The 21445-nt window shown below is 39.9% G+C and overlaps 1 protein-coding gene across 2 annotated transcripts; it reads left to right on the top strand.

Annotated features, from left to right (window-relative positions):
- The first annotated feature begins 335 nt into the window (after window positions 1-335).
- LOC101163234 (forkhead box protein P3) lies at window positions 336-20802 on the top strand. 2 transcript variants are annotated; one of them, XM_011472999.3, is made up of 11 exons: window positions 336-906; window positions 1177-1254; window positions 13903-13985; window positions 14184-14340; window positions 15670-15757; window positions 17074-17142; window positions 17411-17564; window positions 18818-18894; window positions 19351-19452; window positions 19585-19706; window positions 19808-20802. In XM_011472999.3, the coding sequence occupies exons 3-11, from the start codon at window positions 13904-13906 to the stop codon at window positions 19863-19865; spliced, it is 909 nt and encodes a 302-aa protein (XP_011471301.1). In that variant the 5' UTR covers window positions 336-906; window positions 1177-1254; window position 13903; the 3' UTR covers window positions 19866-20802. The 2 variants fall into 2 exon arrangements, with proteins under 2 accessions (XP_011471301.1, XP_011471300.1); XM_011472998.3 differs by having other exon boundaries at window positions 13900-13985.
- Window positions 20803-21445: the final 643 nt, after the last annotated feature.

Below are 21445 nucleotides of genomic sequence, written 5' to 3'. Positions count from 1 at the left end.
CTCTGTTATGGTAAGATAAAGCTGAGAAAACAGATGTGCAACAGCGCCGACACCCCCGTTCAAAACGGCAAAGGGTTTGTCTTCTAACCAACGGTTTCAAAATTCATTTTTTAACCATGAAACGTGTTTTTTATATTATATTTATTAATATATTCAGACTTCTAATTTGAAACCATTTCCTCACAGACACTGTAACATACCAAAAAACCTGCTAACTGCTGCACACATTAACAAAAAACCTCACGGTGTTCTGTTCGTGTTTTTGTGGCATAGAACGAGAACGTACCTCTGTTATTGTCTGATGATCAGCAGGAATCGCTCGGTTCCTTAAGGCGGAAAATCCTTTGACAGTCAAGATTTTCTGTAGTCTTTCCACAAATGTAGCTCAAACTTTAACACTCACTTTATTACTTTAGGTCTTTTTTGCCATATGAAATTATTTACCATCATCCCTTGAGTTGCAGGGGGAAACAGTCCAAGCAGAGCCGGCCCTCCTCTCCACTATACCCCAAGTTCTGCTGGAGGAACCCCAGCCGCCCCCACGCCAAACCTCCTTCACTAGGCCTGACCTTTACCCATAAATCGGTTTTTGACCACTGCATGAATTCAGCTAATTGACTCAGTTCAAACAGTTTCTATGTACATTAAGAAATTGAAACAAAGCCCCTGAAAACAGTTAAAATCTTCATGGCCTTACAGAGTTATCCTTGTTCTGCTGAGCAGCATCCACCCACTCTGAACAAAGAAAAAGGACTTCAAAACATGTTTTTTGTGAGAATCAGTGGAAACATCGTCTTTGTTTTGATTTGTAGAGCAGCAGAACCTCAGGGCTCCTCCATCTCCTGCTGCAGGTATAAATGTTCAGGGGCGAGGTGAAGGCGGCCTCTTCCTCTGAAACAGCAGCAGGTCTGTCTCTTTGCTCGTCTTCTTACCTCACTTATATCTGCATCTTACGTCTTTAAAATCAGGACAGAATCATGATGTTAGATTATTGTATTTTTGAATTTTATGACAAAGGAGTGAATTATCTGCAAACGTACACATTTTTAAAGATTCCTTTAGGGAAAAGTTTCTGTTCTGCTGCTTTTCTAGTCCATTTGATCAAAGTTCCCTGCCAAACCTGTCTGAGTTGAAGTTGCTGAAAACCGTATTTCCTGTGAAATGACTCCCCCTCAGACTCATCTCAGAGTTTCTCCCTCGAAGAATCTCAAAGAAGGAAGACTGAGGCAAGCAGGAGCTGTGCACGCCGCAACGGTAAGCTCGAGCGCTTGTTTCGCTCCCAGACTTCGAATCTTCTGTCTCTGTTTGTGCGACTTCATCGTGACAAAAACACCAGTGTGTGGAGAGTTTCACTCTGTGAGCCAGAAAGACACTTTTCAGGGACATTTCAGCAAAAGATAATTCATGTTCATGGATGTTCAGCAGCACGGGCCTCACTTTTTCAAAGAGTTTTATTACATTTCTATATTTGAAATTAAGGTTTTCTTCAGTTTTTTTTAAAGTGGGAACAAAGAAATTACTATTATTTGACATGTTTTATATTTTTTAAGAAGCACTTCTTCAAACTGGTTTTCTGATTTTCTTTACATCTGAAGTGATGTTGAAAATCCCTCACAGATACTGATGTTTAATTTTAGTGTAGATTCTTGAAAAGAGGATGCAACGTTCTCATCAATTAAGGTAATCTATCTTCAACAAAAAACAATCCTGTTTAAATCTTTTCAACGATCATGTTGCCTTAAAGATTTGGAGTTTGTGGAAAAATCCGTTTCTCGTTCACAGTCTGCTTATTTGATGTTCATCACTCAATCAGTCAAACAAACAAACGTCTCCTTTGCCAAAGACGTTAGCCTGCACCCATGTTGCGTGTTTGCACTGCTCTGTCACATCAGCTGGAGGTAGTGAGGAACACAAGGAAATGCTCTTTCCCTGCTGTCTGCTGACCTTTAATGGGCTTAAAAAATTACAAACTAGTTCATGAAAAACACAGGGCCCACAAACGGCTACTCTTCTTCTTGCAGTGTTGCATTGATGGTGCTTTCTGGAGACAGGAAACGTCTGCTGTCAAACTTCTACCGCATTTATAAAAGCATTTTCTTAATTTTCTCCCAAAAATGCTTGGGAGAAAATCATTCAAAAATGTGTCTGTCGTCTGATTTTATACGTTTACACATTAAGCTGGACGCTCCTTCTAATCTTTTTATGGGAATAAAAAATGATCAGGAGGATTCTGCTCTTTCAAAGAACATTTTCAAAGCAGTAAGAAGTTTCTGTTTCACCTGGAAAATTCTCCCTTTCAAACATCCTTTTCATGAGCACATGGACAACAAAAGCTGGAAAAATGTTTGTGCAGCAATTCATCTAAGTCTTGGAACCAGATCAAGCAAGTTCAGGGCTCTGTTAACATTCTTTTAACTAACTCTATTTACTTTCAAGATTTCTGCCTGCTTCATGAGCAAAATTAAAAAATGGGGGGGGGGGGAAACTTCAAACATTTTTTCCAAATCTTTTAACAATACTCAGTGTTTTCCAAAACAAGACTCCAACAGGGGGGACACACTGGGGTTACGACAGAAAACAGGAACTTGCAGAGAAAAAGAGTGAATGTGATCTTTTGAATGTAATTTCTCAGAAAGCCTCAACTTAAAGAAAAGGGGTGTCAGCATTTCACACCAGGACAGGCTGCCCTAATCTTTTGCTTCCACTTATGAAGAACTTTCACTCTAAAAACTCTGAGTCCCGGAGTTTCTGAAATCCACCAGTAAGATGACGTGAAGTCTGATGAAGTTTGACATGAGAGGTCTTTAAGGCAACACAACAGGTGGGATGTTTTTGGCTGAAAATGCACACAAAAGAAAATGATGCTTCATTGAAAGCGGAAAAAGCAACAGGGGGAGAGGAGCTAAAACACAGGAAGTCGCAAACATACACCATTTTTTTAGTAATTGTCATTCGGGCAACAACTATGATGATTTCTGCATTATTATGTAGAAATTAAACGTTTGACAGAGCTGTGGGTTCAAAAGGGATTTGACTGGAACACGTTTAATGGTTGTAAATATTAACTGAAGTGAGCTGAGCTGAAATGAACAGGTTGAAGTTTCAGTCTTTTTCTTTATTCTCTTCAGAAAGGGCAAAGCATGAAAAATACAAGCATACAGTGTTAAGTCATGGTGATGGAATTCCTTAACTGCAGCTCATCGAACAGCATGTTTAAAGCTGAACCGAGGGCTTTTAAAGTCATTGAAAACTGTTATTTTACGACAAATGCTGACATTTATTGGAGTGAGTGTTCCATGCAGCTTGTGTCATTAGAAGAAATGCAAACAAGTCTCCCACTCATTTGTGTCATTGCGCTGATATGATTTGGATTTGCAATTTAACAAATGAGAAAAGGAAACCCACACATTCATAGTAGTACCAGTATGAGGCATCTGCAACTTTCCAAACTAATTTGGCTGATTCAATATCAATACAATACCTACTTCCTCAAACGCTTGTATCACAGTGGTGTGAATCATATTTGAACCATGAGGCAAACCTGAGGGTGTACAGCTGTGACTAAAGTTCTCCTACAGTCAGGTCACAGACTGGGATGAGCTTTTTAAATCAACACAAAGAGACATGAGGTGAAGCCAGAATGAGCAATGAGACTGAAAAGCCACAAGTTTGCTCAGTTCTCTCACTTTCTACTGAATTCCTGTTTCTGTGGGTGTGTGTTTGCATAAGATATGTCTCTGCTGTTTGGTGTATTGTATAGATGCATGCTCTGTCTCTGATGTGTGTGTAAGATAACTTGGAGAAACAGCCCCACTCTGTCACTTTATATGCATACATATCATTTACATGTTGCTGAGGTTTACAGCAAGCTTTCAGAGCAGATACTGTATGTCATGCAGTTTCTGGAAATGGAAGTGCCAATATAATAAGTTGCTTCTATACAATAGAAGCTAAAATCTGATCAGTACTTCAGATCAGCTGAATCCCTTCACAGGTTACTAGTAGAGATGTCCAGATAAGGTCTCTTTGGTGCTGCTCTGATTCCGTGCCATTTGATTTCAAGTATCTGCCGATACTGACTCTGGAATCCTTTTGGTACACATGTACATTGGGACACACAAATGAACAAATGCAAAATAAACAGATCCAGGTTGTCCCTCTTCTTTTTCCCCATCTTTTTCTTTTCCTTTGGGCTTCTCCCTTCAGGGGTCCCCACAGTGAATCAGCTTCCTCCGTCTAGCCCTGTCTCCTGCATCATCCCCTAACACCAGCTGCCTTCATTTTTCCCTTTACTGCATCCAGAAACCTCCTCTTTGGTCTTCCTCTAGACCTCTGGCAGCTCTAGACTCAGAATCCTTCCACCGATAGAGTCACCGTCTCTCCTGAACATGTCAAACTTCATTCACACACACACTGATGGCAGCTCTGCTGACGAACACTGGTGCCAACCTTCCACCAGAGGCTCGGTGGGGTTCAGTGTCTTGCCCAAGGACACTTGGACACATGGTGGGAATTGGCCGCCCCTGTGCAATACCACAGTTCTTCTCTGGACACCTTGTCATAAACTTTCTCCACATCTACAGACAGTGTAGCTCTCTCTGACCTTCTCCGCACTTCTCTATCAACATCCACAAAGCAAATATTGCATCAGTAGTGCTCTTTCTTGGAATGAAACCACACCACTGCTCACAAATCTTCACTTCTGCTTTTAGTGTAGCTTCAACTACTCTTTCCAATAACTTCATTGTGGTGAACTTCATTCACTGTGTCTCTGTCCTTTCTTTCTTCATCTTCTTCCTCAACAGAGCTATCCTACACACCACCATCCTATGGTGTCTGGAAACACTCTCACCTACCATTATACTTTGCAGTCATCGATCTCTGTCAGATTACACCATCTATACAATATATAGTCTATACGTGTGGTTCTACCGCCACTCTTATAGGTCACCCTATGTTCTTGCCTCTTCTTAACAAATGTATTCACTATAGCCATTTCCATCGTTATTGCTAAATCAGCCACCATCTATCCTTCCATGTTCCTCTCCTGGATACCAAACCTGCCCATCACCAACATGTCCATTGAAATCTGCACCAATGACAACTCTCTCACTTTAGAGAGGCTCATCATCACTTCATCAAGGTCCAACCTGAATTTCTCCTTCTCCTCCAGCTCACATCCTACCTGTGGAGCTTACCCACTAACAACATTAACCATCATACCTTCTATTTCTGTCTTCAGACTCATCACTTTATCTGACACTTTTTTTAACCCCACTAAAAACTTTCAGCTGTACAAAACAACAGAACTCAAGAAGACTTTCAACCACAAAAACTGTTCTACTTTTCTACTACTCACCAGACTTGAACTTTTATATTTCTTTTTAAAAATTCCTCATGGTTTTTAGGATATCGCAGGTCAAAGTCGACATGTCATCTTTGAGTCAGTTTTCAGTTATGAAAGAATGAATAAACAATGAATGAATTAATAACCTCATTGTCATAGTACATTATACAAAGAAATTGAGTGCAGTGCAGTCCTCTTCCAGTGCCTTTGTAATAATATAATTATGTAATAATTATTCATCCATACTTGGTGATGGTAACTACTGTTGTAGCCACAGTCTGACAGAGGCGTGGCTGCCAGTGTATGAATGTCCCGGTGATGGTCAGAGTGATGATCATTGGACGACCCGCTCAACCCCCTGAGCCACTGCCGCCAAAAAAACCAAACAAACAAACAAATTAATTAATTAATTAATTAAATACCAAATACTCAATAAATCAGACACACACATCTATCCAGTTCACAGCTCCTATAAAGAAGTAAAAGAAATTGCATTAAAAAGCCAATCAATATCCACATTTAAAACTGCGATGACTCTTGGATGAAAACTTTTTTTTAAATCTATTTGTCCTTGATTTAATTGTTCAGTATCTTCTGCCCAAAGGCAGCAGTGTGAAGTGTCCGGGGTGGGATGAATGCCGTAACATGTTTTCAACTTTTCTGAGGAACTGTATAGTTCTTCCAGAGATGGGAGAGGGGGAAAAAGCGGCGGACAGGTTTTTGGGACGTGACAAAATAATCATATCTTGCAAATCTGCAATGTAAACACTTGAATTAAATGCACTTCTTGCCAGTAACTGGCAGCCTGGGCGCTGCACAGCGGGTGCCATAAGAGGTCCCACAGCGTCACACACCTCATCAAAAGTTGAGCGTGTCATGAAGAGTTGTTGGATCCACAGCTCCTCTTTAAAATCACCAACCACCATTTTCCAAAATGGTTTCATCTGTAGCCCCTCCCACGTGAAAGGAGCTCGCCACTCCATGGCCTGAGGGAGACGGCGACATCTCCTTTGGGAGATGATGATGAGCGCTAGAGCCGTGGCAGAAATCTTAATGTATCTTATTAGGAAAAAGTGTCCAACTATTTACTGGTTAGAACATTTCTTATTTAAAACTGCTGAACAGTCCTCTTGCATGTGTCTCTGTGTTTGGCTCAATGACATATCTTATAGAGACTGTCAATAGTCTAGCATTGACCCTGGCACTGCTGTGACATCATCCAAATGCTCCCTTGTCGTTGTTTTAATAGAATCACTTTAAAACAATACTTGTTCTCATCCGTCGCCATGTTTCTGAATGACTTATTGCCCGAGTTGGCTTGTGTTTAATCGCATTTATAAATGAATGGAAAGGGTGTAAATGCGAAATCGTGTTTTTTTGACCTTTCTAGAAATTTGATGAAGTTTTGTGCACATGTGTCATGGAAACGCAGCTGATGTTGCAGCCTCTAACTAAAGAAACTGGTCCTGAGTCACAGTGGAGATGAAACTTCCTAACACAGCCTCTATAGTGTATATATAAGTATAAATACGTCTTTTTATGATTAGGAGTAATTCAAATGGCATTATTTACATGTTTAATTGGAGGAAAATATTTGGTAGTGTCTCTTACTTTTTAATTTTTACAGTCAAGCCTTACTAATTATATTAAGTTTGATATATCTATAAATAGACATATTTATTTTGTTTGTCTTCTTTAGTAGTCTTTTGTGATTGCTTGAAATAAACAACTTTGAAAGCTGTATCCGAATTCTTCCCCAACCCTCTTCGGCTTCACCCTACTCCTACATTTTTCCCTTCAAGTTGAGAGTTATGGAAAAATTGTCTTTGAATTGGGAGGACACTACAATGATGTCATCAATAGTGGCCGGTGAGCTGCGTTAGCAAGTAGCTGCCAGCGCTCATAAAATGCATCAGTTTTACAACTTTAAAGAGTCATGCTAAAACAAAAAGACATTAATCTTCTACTTCAGAGCACACCCATGTGAAGAAATGTGTTTCTCCTCCACATCGATAACCCCACCAGTGGGGAATCCAGTCCTAAGTCATCATGGCTGCCCCCTAAAAAACAAGTTTGGACACCACTACTGTGACAGGGTGTGTCAGGGGAGAAAACCCAGTAGCAGGAAGGAAGACTCGGAACCAGTTTCCAAAAACAAGAAGGCTTTAATGCCAAATTCACAAACGTAAACTGGAGCATAGAAAGGAGATGCTCCGGCACGGAACCAAGAACATTCATAGTTTAAATAGACCCAAACATAATTAACACAAAATCAGAACACCTGTGACACACGCAGAGAGCCTCAGGAAGGAGGAGGGACTCCAGGAGAGACCACAGAGAGAGAAGGTCAGGCCATTTCATGACAACTACAGCTTCAAATGCCCCTACAGTTAGAAGGTTAGGGAGAAGCAGAAGGGTAGGGACCAAATCTAAATCCAAAGATAAAGCTAGTAGTTTGCAATATTGTCAATATAGTCATATGGCATTTCAGTCTGACCCAATATGTTGAAACTGTAACACATAGTTGACTGTCAAGGCTATAGATGCATTAATGTATAGATCACACAATTACCAGAAATTGAATTGAACAACTTAAAGCAAAGTCTTTGTGAACAGCTGACAGCTGATTTTATTTGGTAAATCTCCAGTCATGACATAATCAAACTTCTAGATTGAAATGTTTGCATTAAAAAATGTAAATCCTTTGGCCTTGTTAAATCCTAACATGTAAATTTACTATGAAATCAGGAGCATTTTGAGGCACATTCTTATACTGTGTCATTGTTTGTTAAACAATGACAAATGATTTGAAAACTTTTTTTTTGTTGGTTTCAGCTTTATAGCAACCATTTTATTTTCGGTCCTCTGGGGTTGACAAACCGGTTTATGTCATTTTTTTGAAGATTTGGCAAAGGTAAACCTTTATTTGTTTGTTTTTAAACCACGCCCACATTCCTAATACTCACATAGGTTGTGTCCTAATTCCTTCCTTACGCACTACATAGTGCACTTTATACTAGTGCATTCGCCATTTTGTAGTGCCGTCCGGATCAACAGTTCCAAAATCCAGTGCCCTAGAAATTTCCCAGAAGTCTCTGCGAAAAACCAGTGTGTATGGATGGTCACTAGATCGGCGAATATAGACCACAATGCATTGCGTAGGAACATTTTTTACCCAAAAATTTATTTAAATGTATTTGATTAATAAACCATCAACATTTTGAACTTCACAAGACAGTGGATTCGTAAATAAAATGCAAAACGCTCATATCAATTAGATTTTAACTTAGTGAAATCCATGACGTCATATCCGACGTTTAAAAACAAAATAGTAGCAAGCATGGTGTCCAAATTGCTTTTAAAATTCAGGAGTCTACATAGTGCCGCACCATATTTAGTTTTTTAGTAGTTAGGGGTTATGGTGGGAATTCAGACATAGCCATTGTAAATCATCTCTTTTCATTCAGTTTGAGCCGATAGTTAATGTATTACATTTTCACAATATTCCTGTAAAAAAACAATAGTAACGGGATTGCCATATTTGCGAGCTTGCCATGCTGTCGCTGTTCAAAATCTACAATTTTATTTCCAACGTAATTTACCAAATAGCTTCCCTGTGTGCTCAAGCAGTTAGGGGGTGATGGATAGAAATCCCCAGGAGAAATCTAAACTTGTAGATGGCCCTATGGTGATTTCTTTGTAAATTCAAGATGGTGGCCTCTCCCCAATGTCAAAGGTCAATGAAACTAAGCTGGAAGCATGTGTGTGAAATTTTGTGAAGATCGCTCAAACAAAAGTTTCTTTTTCCATATTGTAGGAAAATGTCAAAATTGCTCTGTTTCACACTTTGCCAAAAAATGGCAGTAGGTCTTTTGGCCATCCCATAATAATTTCAGAACTGTCTGTGGAAATCCCTGACACGTGTGTTTTGGTTTCGTTAGTTGATTTTCAATTTTTTTTTAACCCCATAAAATTCTCAAGTTGCATGGTTGTGTTCACATTATTTTCAGTATAAACTTACATCTTTACAGATTGTTTCACAGCAAAGTCACCAAGTTATTGATTAAGTAGGTACTTTTCTAACTAAATAATACCCGGAAATAAAAGTCATGGTTTGGTTTCAAAGAAACTTTGATGATGCAGATTTTTTTTTTTAATTTTTACACATGATCTTTAAAAACTATCATGAAAACATGCACACCTGCCTGTGTGTCTTGCTTTTAGATGAGCAGCACACCCACCAGCCTCCTCCTCAAACCAAGAACGCGGTGTCACCACATATCTCAGGAAGTCAGGTGTGCAACATGTAACATCTCACAAGGCTGGAGCAAACTTTACCACTTCCTAAACACAGGAGTATGAGCTTTGCTTGGCTGTAGTGGAAGAGGGCTTTAAGCTTTCAACACGCCACAGTCTTTCTAAGTGCTTTATTTGATTTTTAATTAACATAAAAGTTTAGAACAGTTGGGAACTGGGAGTAATCAATGGTTTATCTTTGGTTAAAAAGTGTTGTAGGGCGTGAGAGCGGTAAACAAATCTTTGTTTTCTGCGTCAGGGAAAAGGGTGACTATTTCCTGTGTTGTCAAGCACACTGAACTTGAGTGACACAATTCACTGAATGATTGAAGTATATATTTTACTCCCAAAATTTGGAACAAGTCTTGTAAAAGTCAGTGTAGAAACAGGGTTGTACTGTAAGTATCAATCACAACTGTTCTCTCATGTCATGTGTCTTCTTCCAAAGGATCCCTAAATCAAAACCATCTCACCCTCTATGTAGCAGGTAAAACTCATTTTAAACTGACACAGATTCATTCATGTGATAAGAATTTCAACAAACAAGACTTGATCCTGAACCATAACCGTGTCAGGACCAGTAGCAGGCAACAATTTTGAAATGAGGCTTTAAGTGTCAACATTTTTAATGAAACCACTGTTCTCTGTTAATGTTGTGTTGAGGAAGAAACACTGGCTTGTTTGATTTCAAAGTGTTTTGAATCACAGTCATTAAATTTTTGAAAAAATGTCACACTATCAACAAGATGGTTCTAATTTTGAATAAAGGATTGGAAGACAGTTTTTGTGCACTGTAATGCCAACAATCTAGTCTTTTGGGATGTTGTGCAGCAACAAACAGGACAAAAAGGACATCCCCAGAAATGCTGGTAGAGTTCCCAGTGCCAGAAATGCTGTTTTGGAGCAGCAAAAGACAGAAAAAACTATAACAGATGAAGAGCACGGCGACCCGTTGGCTTCCCCATTGGCTACTAAGGAATATTTTACAGCAAGCAAGGAAGGAATGTGGTAGTGTCACCACAATTTATGGGTTTCTTGAACAAGACAAGCATTTGCATTTTTCTATGTTTTATATTGGTTTGGATAAGTTGACAAATACAGTGGGGTTTAAAAGTTTGGGCAGCCCAGGTAAAATGTTATATTATTGTGCATAAAGAAGAAAAAAGAAAATCTTCAAAAGGCATCAGATTACAGATGACAAAAAAGAGGCTTTGTTTCCATAATTTAACCTTTCAAAACAACAACAACAACAACAACAACAGAAAACAACATAATGGCGTGTGCAAAGGTTTGGGCATCATGCAAAATTTATAGGATGCACCCAGGATAAGCTGAGACCTGACAGCGCCATGGATTGATCACAATCATCGTTTGCAAAAACCAGGTGATTTCAATCTCAAAGAATTGAAATAATCTGAGTCATTTGACCTTTGCCCCAACAATCAGCATCATGGGTTCTTCCAAACCGTTGTCTACTGAAACTGAAAATAGTTGATGCTCATAAAGCAGAAGAAGGCTAGAAGAAGATATCAAAGCCTTTTTAGATGCCAATATCCTCAGTTGGGAATGGAATTGAGAAAGAACAGTCAAAGGAAGTGTGGAAGTTAAAGCAAGATCTGGAAGACCAAGAAAAATCTAAGGCAGAGCAGGATTGTAAGATAAGCAAACCCACGTTTGACTGCACCATCGCTACAGAAAGACCTGCCAGACTCTGGAGTTGTGCTACACTGTTGTACTGTGAAGAGATACTTGTAGTAATATGGTCTAAATGGAAGAGTCATCAGAAGAAAACCACTTCTATGTCCTCATCACAAAATCAAACTTTTGAAGTCTGCAAATGAACATGGAAACAAGCCTGATGCATATTGGACAAAAGTCGGTAAACTGACGAGGTTAAGGTACCTTTTGAGCGAAGGTACATTTGAAGAAAAAGGGCTCAGAGTACCGTCATTTCAGGACTATAGAGTGCACCTGATTATAAGCCGCACCCATTACATTTTAAAAGGATAAACCATTTTGTACATAAGCCGCACCTGGCGATAAGGCGCACTTGAGCACATTGAAACATGTGTTGTAGAATGAGGATGTGTATGTGCTGAAACCGTGTGCCGCGTGTGTGTAAGAAAGAGGAGGGAGCGCTTGCAGCGGAGGGAGGGGAGAGTTCGTGCAGCGCAAGAGGGAGGCTCTCACTCACTCTTGCTCTGCTCGCTGCTCCTTCCTTCTACACACACAGCGCACTGACACACACACACATTCACATTGTCATTCTACTACACCAATATAGTTGGTTGTTAGTAGTCACTGTTATTTGTTAATAAAGAATACTGCGTTGTAATTATTACTTGAACCGATATTCATGCCGCTGGGGGACTTTGTGGTGGTGGGGGGGGGGGGGGGGGGGTAAACCGTGACACCACAACTCCTGCTGCTTCATCACCACAGTGATCAAAAATCCCACACCGTCACAGCTCTATTCCACAGTGCCTGTGACGCGGCAGTAACACGGCAGCAACATGGTAGTAACAGCACCAACAGGGCTGGTTAAAAAAAACATACCAGTTAAAGTTACTGAGAGAGAGAAAAAAAGTCACTGAGAGCTTTCTTCATCTTCCTCCTGTGCACTGAAACCATGGAAGTCTTCCTCCTCATTGTGGGATTGGAATAGTATCAGACATTCTTGGCCACACTCTCTCAGTCTCTCCTTTGTTGTAGTTGTCAGTGTCACTCTCATCCTGAGGCAAATTCTCTCCTGAACTTGCGCTGTCCTCTCCGTCACGCAGCAGACCGGCTTTTCCAAACCTGTTGGTGATGGTGGATTTTTTCACACTGCTTTTAACGATTGCTTTAACTTGAAAGCTGCATCATATGCATTTCTGCATTTCTTCTTGCATTTTCCATGATGAGGGTCTGTTCGTGCTATTCATTCACAAAGCAGGAATTTTTCCTCACATATTTACCGTATTCCCCCTGTCTCACTTACCCTTTCTGCTCGAGCGCCCCTAGCGGCCGTTAGAAAAAATGCATTAAAAAAGAAAATATGCATAAATTAGCAGCATCATTGAATAAACCACAGGGTTGAAAGCGTGTGACAAAAGTAGCGGTTTATAATCCAGAAATTACGGTATATGTGGGGATTGAGAACTTTGGTTTAGTTTTTGTCAGTTATGTTATGGTTTTTGGTCATCTTCTGGTTTGTTAATGTCCCTCTGTCACACCAGTTTCGGGTTTGTCATGATTCACAGCTGTCTTCATTCTAGTTAATTAACCTCAGTCTATTCAAGTGTCTGGTTTTCAGTTCTTCCGTTTCAGGTCATCTGCTCTGTTCTGTTGGGTTTTTTCTCCTTTTCAAGTTTATTTGCTAAATGTCTAAGTTACCGTCTCCTGCATTTTTGGGTCCTACACCACCAGTTCCTTTACAGTTTAATGAAAAGAAGCTCTGTCCAACTGTTGAGCATGGGGTTGGATCAATTATGCTTTGGGGTTGTATTACAGCCAACGGCACAGGGAACATTTTATGAGTAGAAGGAAGAATGGATTCGACAACATTTCTGCATATTTTGGACCCTAACTTGATGGTATCTGTGAAAGGCTGAATTTGAAGAGAGGATGGCTTCTACAAATGGGTAATGGTCCTAAACACACCTCCAAATCCATGCTGGCTCACATTCAGAGGCATAAACTAAAGGTTTGGCCATGGCTTTACCAATCACCTGACCTCAACATCATTGAAAGTCTATGGGTAGACCTGAACAGAGCAGTGTGTGACAGACATCCCAGAAGACTCAAAGAACTGGAAGACTTTTATAAAGAAGAAAGAATGAAGATACTTCAAACAGGACCAAGAGACTCTTTGCTGGCAACAAAAAGCTTTTAGAAGCTGTGATGCTTTACTTCTAAATTAACTCTAATCAACTTTTGCACATGCCAACATTCTGTTTTCTGTTATTTTGAAAGGCTAAATGATCGAAATAAAGCCCCCTTTTTTTGACATATTACAAAAAAGTCTCATCTGTTATCTGATGCCTTTTGAAGCTTTTTTCATCTTTCCTTGGCTTCTTTATGCAGAATAACTGAGCGTTTCACCTGAGGTGCCCAAACTTTCAACCCTCTCTGTAGCTCAGGTTCAAGAAAATACCCTTGAGGCCAAGGTTTGGTTTCATAAGATTGAGCATGCTGACCTTCCCACTATGGCTATAGTTTATTACACAACACACTGGTGCAAAAGTATGTTTGTGATCTTGTGTTCCACTCTCTAGCAGAATGGAAGAAATCATGTGGCAGAAGCAGAAAAGGCCGTCAGTGCTTCGTCAGGTTTCCCAAACAGCTCCCAGACTGCAGCGAGGTATGCACGTTTTTCAGTATACTCAGTATTACCTATGTCTTATGGGTTAGGGTTCTGCCACCTGAAATAATTCACATGACTATTACCTCTTAAATAGTCTCCTTGTCTCTACTGATGTGGTTGTACCACATAATTTTTAGATTCAAGTCTGCTTCTAACGTTAAGTTGTGAGCTTTCATCATTGTCTTCATCTCGTAGGAAATGCAGAGAGCAGGGCAGCCATCCCTGTGTGCAAAGAAGAAGCAGAGACTAATCTTTCTCCCTCGCCAGCTTCACCAAGATCAAACCTGCATCTCCTTCCTCTGACAGAAACCGATCCAAAACCTTCTTCAGTGGAGGCCAGGCTTCATGATGGGTGACTGTCTCACATCAGCACTGAACTACAGAGAGAACTTTTTTAAGACAGCTCAATTGTTCATTGACCAAGGCTTACTCACACATAAAAATCTGTGCCCAATGACATTTGCCCCAAAGTTTTTATCAAAAACAAAGTAATCACAGAAATAATAAAGCACCTTTGTTTATGAGTTTAAACTATCAGTAAAATATATACAAGAGTCAGCAGATCAAATTCAATTCAGTTTTATTTATATAGTCCAATACTACAACAAAAGTCGTCTCAATGGGCTTCATACCGGGCAGCAAGTTATTCTTGGTTTAATTTTATCACTTGCACATGTAGATGTTTTTCAGAAGGGTTGATCCTGTCCACAGACACACTTATCCACACACTCATATATTACAAACAAACCTGTTGGATGCTTAAACCTGTATGCACATACACACCAACAGGTGCACAATGAAGGTGCAGATCAACTCACGCACACATGTCTAACATATATTTTCCTGCACACATACAAATATCCTGTTTGTGTAAAGGTCAGCTGGTACCTGTGATCAGGTGAGTCTCTGTTTTACTGTGGATGATGATGTCACGGAAGGTAGAGAGTAAAACACAAGATGTTGAAGCTTCATCCCATCTCTAAGCTTTGATCTCTTTACTTCTGGTCTGTTGATCATGCCGGAGATCCAACTTTCTACTTTCCATCATGTCAAACAAATCTCTAGTTGTTCCTGTTTCTACATTTAAAGTTTCTTCTCTGAGTCCTTCACTCCCGTCTTTCCTTTTTTCTCACTGCTCAAAAGCACACCTTCCTCCTCTTCTTCTTCCACCACAACTCATCCAATTTCCACCAGAACCCTGTAGGTCAACAGCACTAGTGCAGGTTGCTGGTACCCTTGGCCACTACAGAGGAAAGTTTAAATCTGTGAGGCACATCAATCAGAGTATAAAAGCCAAATTTGTAGTTTTCAGGATTCATTTGGCTTAAATGTTACGTCAGACGCTCTTCCTCACACAAAGCTCTGCATAGATATAGGCACTGGGTTGGGTTTCCTTGTGGTCGCATTGTCAGATGTTTAGCAAACAATTAAAAAAAAAACACTTTCACATCTCCTTACTGGTACCATTTTTGAGAAACCAGATCTGATGAGGAATTTTGGTCAATTTCATTTAACATCAAGCATCACGGTGTGTAACTTTTCCTGTACCAAATTCTAAAAATTTGAAGGAACTTATGACAGTCTATCCAAAAAGTTAAGCAAAGAAAACTGGGTGTGACTTTAAAAATAAGTATCTGAATCTCAGCAACGGTCAACTCTCTCCCACTGTTCTGTGTTTCAGGCATCTCCATTCTGACCACAGACACGATGACAGAGGCATTGCCCAGTTTAGGGTCCAGCAGGATATTGTTCAGTACATGGAGCGTCAGGTCGGTCTTGTGACACACACCGTTAAAAAGATGTGAGAACTTTCAGCCTCAGAGTGCCTTCTGTCTGTCTTCTCGTTTTCGGTCAGTCTTCCTCAGATCGGCTGTTACACAGACACCTACAATGACTCTTTGAGGAATGTTTGAAAATTACTTACTACAATTTTCATTTTCCCATTTCAACGTAATGGTACTATTTCATTGAATTGATTTGGTTCAATGTTGAGTTACATTTAAAATTCCTTTAAAAAAACTAATGTGCTTTCAGTTAGACCAGACCAGTTTTCCACCAAAAAGGCAAATTGCTACACAAACAAAGAATCTTTCTTTAAGTCGGTTTTCATGGTTCTAAACCAGTTTTTTGAGGAATCCCTTTTTTGCTGGGCGATAGCCTGAATATACATTTGATCCCCAGGTCTAATACACTATAAAGCAGGGGTCAGCAACATTTATGACATGAAGTCTCAATTCAAAAGGTTTTACATAACAACTGTGTCATCGTCAACTAAAATGCAAACTGTAATACAAAGAACTAATGAAAACCTTTCCAATAGATCTGAAATGTTATTTATGTAACAAACTGCAGGTCAAATAACTTTGCTTTCATAACAATATTGCACAAGGAAAATATGTAAAAGTTGAAAAAGTATTGTAACTATATTTGTTTGAAACCAAAAGAACTGCATGTGTGGTTTGTCATGCCTTCAGCAATACGATTGGATACGTTAGAACAAAATATCATGTAAATGTCTAAGAACTTCAAAAATGACTACTGAGATACATAGTCAACAGTTTAATTGCATTCGTGCAAGAAATTGCTGCTCAAAGGAGCCAGAAAAAATGAATAGTTAATCCAGGGAGAAAGGGCAGAGTTGAATAGGTAAGACATAACTAAGACTGTACCTACATGGATGCATGAAAAATGCATTTAATATTTGGGGGATTTTTTTAAGCACCCTGATTGGGTTTTAGTATAGCTCAGCTTCCAATTGGCGTGTGGAGACATCCATGAATAAATTTGACAAAACTCCCTCTTATCTTTGCCCTGCCCAATCTCCCTTTTTGGAATGCTGTTAAGGTGGGCGGAGCAAACTCTGGTCAATGGCTGGTCAGGCTTCATTTTAGTCGTACAGATGACCTGTCAGTGAGGTCAGAGATGATCAGACTGATTTATTTATTTTTTAATCCAAAGCTGCTGTGGAGGCTTTCTTTCATTCCTGGAGTCCCTTCAAACAAACACTCCTCTAAGTTCATGAACAGAAGTCCACTTTTTGAAAACACTTTGATGTGATTGCACATAAACTGTTCTCTACTTTCAGCTTGCTCTGGAAAAGCAGAAACTTGTTGCAATGCAGCTTCATCTGTCTGAGCACAAATACTCAGAACTGGTAGGTTTGTTCCCTGTTGACTTGAGACTTGTCCTGTACAATGCTTGACTTATTCAAATATCTGCTTAGTGTAGCCTAAAAGAGATTTTTCTGTGTTCCTCTTTTTTCCTGTAAAAAAGGGGGGCAGCAGTTGACTTTTTTTAACCTTTATTTAACCAGGAAAGTCCCACTGAGATAAAAAAAAAACCTCTTTTCCAAGGGAGTCCTGGCCAAGAGGCAGCACATTTCAACAAAAAAAATACATCTTTTTTCTTCTCTGTTACTGTAGAGGGCAGCCTCAGGAGGGCCATACAGCCTTCCTCTTTTTCTACACCAGCCTAACGGAGCCAATGAAGGAAGGACTCATCATAGGGATGTCAAACAACTGGAAGAGTTAGCCCAACATGGCTTTGCCATTGCCAGTTCTTCTCATCTTCAGCCAGGTAACAGGTACACTCATACTACTGATGATTCGTAGGTCAATCTAGATCATTTTAACCCAAATTAATGCAGACCATTTTATTAAAGCAGGTCGCCTGTATTATGTACAGTCAGGGCAATGATCAACAAAAGTAACAACAGATGTCCTCAAAGGGATTCTAGTTTATCCCTGGACTGAACAAGCAATGATCCACTGTGGAAAGGAAAAGCCCCTTAAAAAAGAAGAACTGGAAAGAACCTACAACAGAAACAGATCCAGTAAGGACAGGCATCTGCTGTGACTGGGGCTGAGGTACTACTGAAAATGTACTATTGTGAATGGATGGAGAACTTATCCAAAAATCACTGTGGGGTGAAATGAATCCTCTGTAGATACCAACTAAACCTCTAGTGTTTATTGGAAGGCCCGATTTTAAAGAGTTGTGTCCTGTGGACAAAGAGTCACGCAAAACGTTCTCATCCCAACCCAGCCTTTTTATCCAGCACTTTCAAACAACACCAATTAACCTGAGCCCAACAAGGGTTTACAAAAACAGCACTAGAATATTGTCTGAAAGCACAATGATACTGACAGTAAGAAATAACAGAAAAAAGAACGTTTAGTAGACTTCACAACAGCACTAGGGATGATGTGAGATCAATCCCCCATGGAACCATCACTTCACATCACATCAGTATCTACTATTGCTCATGGAGAGAAGCGGTGGACTGGGGTGAGTTTACTTGTAAGACCCCAGCTTTGCTGCTAAGTGTTTGGAATTCTTACTTGAACATTTGAGGGTCATGTCCCGCCTCCCTGAGGATCTGGGCATGTCCCATCGCAACCCTGTGGAAGACCCAGGCCTGTGAACAGCTGGAGGACCTGAAAGAGGAACGTCAGTGCATCTTGGCTTAAACTGTTGCTCCAACGACCAAGATGAGTGTGAAAAAAATGGATGGATGGCTCACATGTTCATTGTAAACTTCAGTTTAGTGTCAATATCAACATTTACTACATTTTGTAAAAAGGTTTTTAATCCAGCCATATTGTTAGCCTTGACGTCTGAGTGTTTTAATGGTTTATCTTAAAAGAATAAGCTTCCACTAAATGACAAGGTGTAAAGTGGATCTTTTTCTTCTACTGTCTGGTGGAAGAAGCCATGTTTGATGTAAGTGGTAAGTACTGAAATAAGAACAACACAGATGTGGATAAAAACAGAATCACTTGAATTAAAGAGAACAAGTGTTGACATGAGACTGTTTTTGTGTTTTCCAGATTTGGTCCCAAGTCTTGATTTCTACAAGTACAACAACATCAGGCCTCCGTACACCTATGCATACTTGATAAGATGGGTAACAATCGATTTATCCTCAAACTTCTTCACACAAACAATCAAAAGACTTCTTATCTGTAACAACATGCTTAATATTATTCATCACTTACTGCCATTGCCTCACTTATATTGTGTTGTATGGACATTGATGCTTTACAGCATTCAACATTTATAATTATGTGTACAATGACGTTGAATTTCCATTTTTGAGGCACAGTTGTTAAGGAGAAAATTTCAAAGGGGCTTTTTGTCATAAACGTGACTGACCCCTGCTCTAAAGTTATGGTCGGCCTTCGGATTGAGCTAAACCTCTGGTTGTAACTAACGGGAACCTTCAGACTCTGATGGAATCAAAATGATTGATGTTTAGATTTGGAATAAAATGTGTAAAGGGAAAACTAACATAATTCTTGTAGGGAGTGTTTGTTGTGCTTAATTTGGCATGCTTTAAGATACTTTTGTTGTGTTTCTTCAGTCCATCCTTGAGGCTCCAGACAAACAGCGCACTCTGAATGACATCTACAACTGGTTCACCAGTATGTTCTTCTACTTCAGACATAACTCAGCCACTTGGAAGGTCTGAACTCAAATCCAACCCCCTCAGAATGCCTCACTCAGGCATATGCCCATGTGTTGACGTAAAATGACAGTGAAGCAGCTGTAGCTGGATGAAAAACAAAGCTCCGCTAAGAATGTGTTCTTGTTCCAGAATGCAGTGCGGCATAACCTGAGCCTTCATAAGTGCTTTGTGCGAGTGGAGGGAGGGAAGGGAGCGGTGTGGACGGTGGATGAACGAGAATACCAGAGGAGGAAAGGGCAGAAATATCACAGGTACTTCAACCACTTCCTACTTGTAGAGCCAGAGAAGGTCAAAGATCTGTAAAGTATCAGGACACCTTTTGACGAGACTGACCTGGGCTGTGTGTGTTCAGGGACTGTCCCAGCAGATGGCTCCCACCCTTCACTCATTACTATCCAGAGAGGCCATGAACGCCAGCAGTGTCTGCTTCACGTCACATCCACACCGGCGGGTTCCCTCGTTCCGAGGAAGGAAAGTTGTCAAAAAGACATTTATAGAATGAAAAACCTGCAGCCCAAAATACTGACTCTTGCCTTTCTCACACTTTTCTGTCTCTGCTCATACAACAACAGTAACTACTGCAGATTCATCATGGCTGTTTTTGATGGTATTTAAATCATTCTAAATAATGCTGGAGTTTTTCCTCTGTTAAAAGATTAATTCGTTTAAGACATTTCTGTTGGAATTTTTAAAAGAAGTAAAATAAAAACTGTTCAAATAGCCTTTTATATTTTGGTTTAAAAAAAATACTACCTGTAAAAAACAATTCAATGTATTTGAATATTTGAGTGCTGGACACATTCTAGTATTCATGTTGGGCAGTTCTGTAGTGAAGTTTCTTTTGCATAAGTTTGGTCTGAAATCACAATTTCAGGCCTCCTTTTTCCACAGTTCTGTGTTGTCTGTGGAGGAAAGTGGAGAGGAGAGGCCCAAAAACCTCCCACGGACACAGTCTGCCAGTGTAGCTTTGTTCTGTGCCCTCGTTTTTCTGTTGGCTGTGGCTTCTCACGGAGGTTACCGCCCACTCACCTGTGGTTCTCCATGGTGTGGCACACAGCTGCCTGCACGTAGCTCCATTTGTTTCAGCAGTGTTTCTTGTTGCGTCTGAACTCCCTCACTACTCGCTACTTAGTGCTCTAGATGGGGCGTTTACCGTTCTGTTGGGGTTTCCAAATCTGCAATTCCAATATCCAGTGCCCCAGAAATTATTTTGTGAAAAACCCAGTGTGCACTGAAGCTTGCTGAATATAGACCATAATGCATTGCTTTTGAACACGTTGTCATTGTAAAAAAATGTATGTGAATTTATTTTTTATAAATCACCTAAGTTTTCACCATCAGAACACAGTGGATTCAGAAATAGTCTTTGTAAAATGTTCAGATTTATGAGGTTTTTACTTTGGCAAATGGGTGATTTCATATTTGCTGTTAAAAAAAAAGTGAGCATGTTTACGAACTGTATAAAAGTGCAGGACACTGAATAGTCCTACACTGGTAGGAGTTAGTGAATCATGAGGGAATTCAGGCACAGCCTTAGTGTCCCTGTTTGAGTCCTAATTGTCATTGAGTTCTGATCTATTCAGTTTACTTTTGACCATTGCTACACTACACTGAGTACAGTGGTGTTTTCTTTGCTTGGTTTCAAGTTTTTGTTTGTGGATTTCTCCCACCTCAAATGAAGTGTTTTGTTATTAAATGACTAGAACTCCATGAAGCCGTGCTTGTCCTGTTCTGCATCCAGGTCGTCCTGAAAGGTTCTGACATCTATGGGCTTTTTTGTGTTTACATGTATTGTGTCTTGCACAGTCAAGGACAAAATTCAACCATGTTACCAAAACATGTGGAGTCAGTTATGCTACATTTTTAGAAGTGCCAGCATCTTTCTATGGTGTTTGTCATCAGTCTAAAAACTCCTCAAAATTAAAGTTAAATGTGCATTTTAATAATAAACACTTGATTGTTTAGTAGTAAGTACTTTGCCCTGCATTGT

Source organism: Oryzias latipes, chromosome 7, assembly GCF_002234675.1.
Source record: "Oryzias latipes chromosome 7, ASM223467v1".
In the NCBI taxonomy this organism is placed as follows: Eukaryota; Metazoa; Chordata; class Actinopteri; order Beloniformes; family Adrianichthyidae; genus Oryzias; species Oryzias latipes.
Note: the sequence above shows the minus strand (reverse complement) of the source record. Positions and strands in the feature narration are given on the sequence as shown.

Excerpts from the sequence above, each read along its gene's own strand:
- LOC101163234 (XM_011472999.3), top strand. The coding sequence starts at position 13,904 with ATGGAAGAAATCATGTGGCAGAAGCAGAAAAGGCCGTCAGTGCTTCGT. Across the intron at positions 18,895-19,350 it reads ATGCATACTTGATAAGATGG|TCCATCCTTGAGGCTCCAGA; the intron begins GTAACAATCGAT and ends GTGTTTCTTCAG. Across the intron at positions 19,453-19,584 it reads ATAACTCAGCCACTTGGAAG|AATGCAGTGCGGCATAACCT; the intron begins GTCTGAACTCAA and ends TTCTTGTTCCAG.